Source organism: Monoraphidium neglectum, assembly GCF_000611645.1.
Source record: "Monoraphidium neglectum strain SAG 48.87 unplaced genomic scaffold scaffold04025, whole genome shotgun sequence".
NCBI lineage: Eukaryota > Viridiplantae > Chlorophyta > Chlorophyceae > Sphaeropleales > Selenastraceae > Monoraphidium > Monoraphidium neglectum.
Window position 1 is genome coordinate 1 of NW_014009604.1, and position 4,140 is coordinate 4,140.

The 4,140-nt window shown below is 65.0% G+C and overlaps 2 protein-coding genes across 2 annotated transcripts in view; both read left to right on the forward strand.

Annotated features, from left to right (window-relative positions):
- Positions 1 to 1,216: 1,216 nt before the first annotated feature.
- MNEG_13750 (hypothetical protein) lies at positions 1,217 to 1,702 on the forward strand (the record flags this gene model as incomplete). Its single annotated transcript, XM_014037777.1, has 1 exon — positions 1,217 to 1,702. One exon carries the CDS (start codon positions 1,217 to 1,219, stop codon positions 1,700 to 1,702), a length of 486 nt encoding a protein of 161 aa, XP_013893231.1.
- Positions 1,703 to 3,085: 1,383 nt separating this feature from the next.
- Positions 3,086 to 4,140, forward strand: part of MNEG_13751 (hypothetical protein) — a gene marked incomplete at both ends in the record, with an annotated part of 2,262 nt that continues 1,207 nt past the window's right edge. Inside the window, 3 exons of the mRNA XM_014037778.1 lie at positions 3,086 to 3,172; positions 3,399 to 3,598; positions 3,984 to 4,101. Of these exons, the coding sequence (XP_013893232.1) occupies positions 3,086 to 3,172; positions 3,399 to 3,598; positions 3,984 to 4,101 (405 nt within the window). The remainder of the gene's footprint in view (positions 3,173 to 3,398; positions 3,599 to 3,983; positions 4,102 to 4,140) is intronic.

Below are 4,140 nucleotides of genomic sequence, written 5' to 3' on the forward strand. Positions count from 1 at the left end.
GGTGGAGGGCGGGGCGGGGCTGAGGGCGCTCTACAAGGCGCTTCTCGCGTGAGCCAGCTGCGGTGATGATTCGGCGTGTGAGAAGCGCAATGGGCGGCCGCTTGAGTGCAATGTTGGGTGCTCATGTAACGAGCTGGGCGATGGCAGCTTACTGAGGTGCCGTGTCGGGCGGGCGCGGCTCGCAAAACGGCCATGCAACAGCGTTCCAGGTGTGCTGCCGGTCTGACGGGTGTCGCAGGGTGAGGGGCCGGCCACGGGACGTGGGGGGCGGGCAGGCGCAGAGGTGCGTGGACTGAGGGCTTGCCCGCCAAAACCCTTGCGCGCAGTGTGCAGCAGCTGGATAATCTTGCAGCGCCCCCCTCCCTACCCTTGACACTACATTTTGCAAGCCGCTCCAACTATGCGATGCCAGATTCTGCCAGGGAAAGTCCCTGGGCTGGAACACAGCAGGCTTCAGTTGCTGGACTGGCACCCCCCCCCCCTGGGTGCAATGTTGCACGGTGCCACTCCAGCATGGTCAGGAACGTCATTTACTTTGAAACTTCACGCTCAGCTCACTTGATGTCTGAAAGTGTCCCAGCGCGCTGGAGGCAGTCTCGCTTGGTGGTTTCGTCACACGAAATGATCTGCAATGTATGTACCCAACAATGCGCCGAGAATTGTTGATGTAGCTCTGCTGAAGGTGCGTAATGGTAGCCTGTGTGAGTGCCAACGGGTGGCTGCATGGCGCTTGGCGCACCAGTACTAGCAGCGCGTGCGTCGGCGCAATGGAGGCTGACACCGATCATCCCACTTTGTGGCGCGCCCACTCGCACCACCACTGACACAGGCCTGCCGCAGCGGCGACGATGCCGCTGCGCGACAGGCGCTCGCTGCCGGCGCCGACCCGAACGCCCGGGACCCCGGCAGCCACAAAACACCGCTGATGCTGTCCGCGGCAGCGTCGCCCGCGTGTCGCCCAGGTCCGACGACGGCAGTGCTGACCTTGATCGCAGACCTGGTTGCAGCCGGGACGCGCGTGCGCGCGTCAACACCTGACGGGCTCACTGCGCTCCACGCCGCGGCAGCGGCCGGCAGCGCGCCTGCCGTGCGCGCTCTGCTCACGCACGGTGCGTCCGCGGCGGCCCCGGACGCGGCAGGCGCGACGCCGCTGCACTGCTTAGCGTGCGGCCGCCATGGCAGCGGCAGCAGCAGCAGCAACAGCAGCAGCAATAGGATGAGCTTTGCCCACGCAGACGCAGCCGAGGACGTCGTTTCGGCGCTGCTAGGCGCGGGCGCCAGCATTCACGCGCGCGACCGCGAGGGGCGATCCCCCATGGACCTGGCTTGCGCCGCCGGCGGCGACCCGGCGGCCGCCTTTGCCCTGTATGCCGCCGGCGCGCCGCCGCCGGTCGGCGACGTCGGCTCCGCGCTGGCGGCCGGCTTCATGGATCTTATAGAGTCGAATTTCGACGAGGCAAACCGCCTGGACGCGATTTTCGAGGCGCGGCGGGGGCGCGTCGAGCGGCTTGAGACGGTGCTGCCGGGGCTGCGGCAGCTGCTGGTCTCTGGGTCCACGGCGCTCATGGCTGCCGAGCGGCGGGAGGCGGCGGCGGCTGCGGCGGCGGCGGCGGGCGGCGGCGGGGGCAGCGAGCTGGGGGTGGGCGCGGCTGAGGCGACGGCGGCGGCTGTGGGCGCAGGCGTAGCGCAGCCGAGCGTGTGATCCTGCATGCGTGTGCTCGAGAAGCAGGTGGCAGCAGGTGCCTGGCGGCATGTTGGAATGCTGGTGAACGGGCTGTCCTGTTGTGCGCAGGATGGGCCCCCTCATAATCCCTGGGGCCCAGCAGAGGGCTGGATGCTTCAAATCCAAGCACTGGCTGGCCCAAAAGCAGTGTGGATTTTGGGGGTATAAGCAGGCGGCAAGCCGCCCACGTGTCAAGGTGGGCCCCAACACGCTTTCTCCTGGTGTGGGGTGCTTGACCTGCATAGCGGCTCGCGCTCCCTGGGGCTCGCCCGGATACTTGCTGCATTGTACTTGTGGGTCACAAGTCGGTCCTCCTGCCGTTGTGCCTGGCACTCACCACCTAGGATACCTAGGGCCTGTTTTTTGGGGCAACCCGCACAGCAGCGCAGGGGTCTTACCTGTTGCTTTGGCCAAGCAGCACGCAATGTGCCCCTGCTGTGCATAAAGGGCCCGGCCCTTTGTGTTCGGGCCGAACATTCGCACTTTTACTCAGCTGCCACCTCAACACCGTGCACGTCGCAATCCCACGTTTCAACCACGGACCAGTCGTGACGGACCTGATTGTGCTTCAAACACTTGACGGCCTGGACAGCTGCGCGTGCTGGCACCACATGTATAATGCTGACATCACAGCCTCGCTGGATCGGGCCGTGCCACCACACTAGCTATGACAGGTGTAAAACGCACAGCATCTGAGGAGTCACTGCATGAGATGGTCACCAGGAAGTCAGCGTGACAGTGCAAGCCCACTGGTCTCATGGTCAGCCGGGGGTTTCGGCAGTTCTTAAGCGTGATGGGCAAGTCTGCGAATTGCATCTTCAACATGACAAGGAAATTTTTCCTAAATATGCCCAAATGCTGCCCCTATAACCTTGAAATGCTGACAAAGTGACAAGTGCCTCCGTCAGCTGCAATGTTGCAGATGATCTGAACAGTCTGATGAACCATGTCAAGTTGTCAACTTCAATTTCAGAGGTTGCCTTATCCATGCGCACAGAACACCAACCACTATCATTATACGCAGGAAGCACCATTATCCACTGAGCCGAGCCCACACCACTTGCCGTGTAGATGCCGTTCGACGGCTGCCGGCGCTAACATATTAGTAAACCAACTTCGTAATTAATTGCGCTCATGCAACGCAACGTGTCTTGCGCGGCGGAGCAGCGGTGGAACCCCGCAGCATGCTCGACCAGCGGGCGTGCCGCTGCTGCTGCCGCCTCGCCGATAGCCTGGCCCCGCGCCAGCCCTCGCCTCCGGCGAGCCGCCGCAGCCGCCGCCGGCATGCGGCATCATCAGGAGCAGCATGCGCCCGGGCGTGGGCCCTCGCTTTCGCGCGCGTCGGCTGATAGCGGGCACCCCATGTTCAGCATCAGCGTGAACGACGCGACGCTGTCCCTGGGGCGCGCGGCGCAGAAGCGGCAGGTGCTCAAGGGCGTCAACCTGCAGGTGGGATAAGAAGATAGGGCTTCGTCAGGTTGAAAGTGCTCCGCCGCCGACGCCGAGACAGCAGCGAAAGGGGGGGAGGGGCAGCAGTGAGAGCAGCGGCAGCAAGCTTGGCGTGCTATTGAGAGCCCTCTCATCGCCGTTGGGGCGCCGTGCCCGCCCACAATGTTGCGGCGCCGGCCCCACAGCAGCTCCGTGCGCGCCACCGCCCCCGGACCCTCCCCCAAAGGTCCAGCGCGGCAGCCTGCACATGCTGCTGGGCCCCAACGGCTGCGGCAAGTCGACGCTGCTGCGCGTGCTCGGCGGCCTGTTGCAGCTGGACGGCGGCGGCGTGGAGGCAGACGCGCCCTCGGGGTTTGTGTTCCAGAACCCAGATCACCAGGTGGTGATGCCCACGGTGGCTGCTGACGTGGCGTTTGGGCTCGGCAGGTGGGCGGACGCGAGCTGTGACACGGGACAAGTTGGAATGCGGGGCTTTTGAATGTTGTGTGTGTGTGTGTGTGAGAGAGCGTGAGTGTGCGCGTGTGTGTGCGTGTGCGTATGTGTGTGTGTGTGTGTGTGTGTCTGCGTGTGCGCGCATGTGTACATCAGTTTTTGCATGTGAGTTTGCGTGAGTGCATGCGGGGGACAAGAGCGGGACTACGTACAAAAATCGATGGAAAGGCCGGTGCGGTCCACTGGTTGCTCACGGCCCCAGCAGCAAGCACCTTCACTGTCCTGCCCCTTGGTGGCTGCCAAGAGGTGCGACGGGCGTCCCACGCGCGCGCGCGCGTGCGCGCGTGTCCCTCGCACCCGCGGCCCCCACATCCCCCAGGTACCGCCTGCGGGAGGCGCAGGTCGCAGCGGCGGTGGAGCGCGCGTTGACCCTGGTCAACATGGCGGAGTTCACGCACCGCGCGACGCACACGCTGTCGGGCGGCCAGCGGCAGCGCGTCGCCATCGCAGGCGCGCGCGCGCGGGGGGGGGGGGGG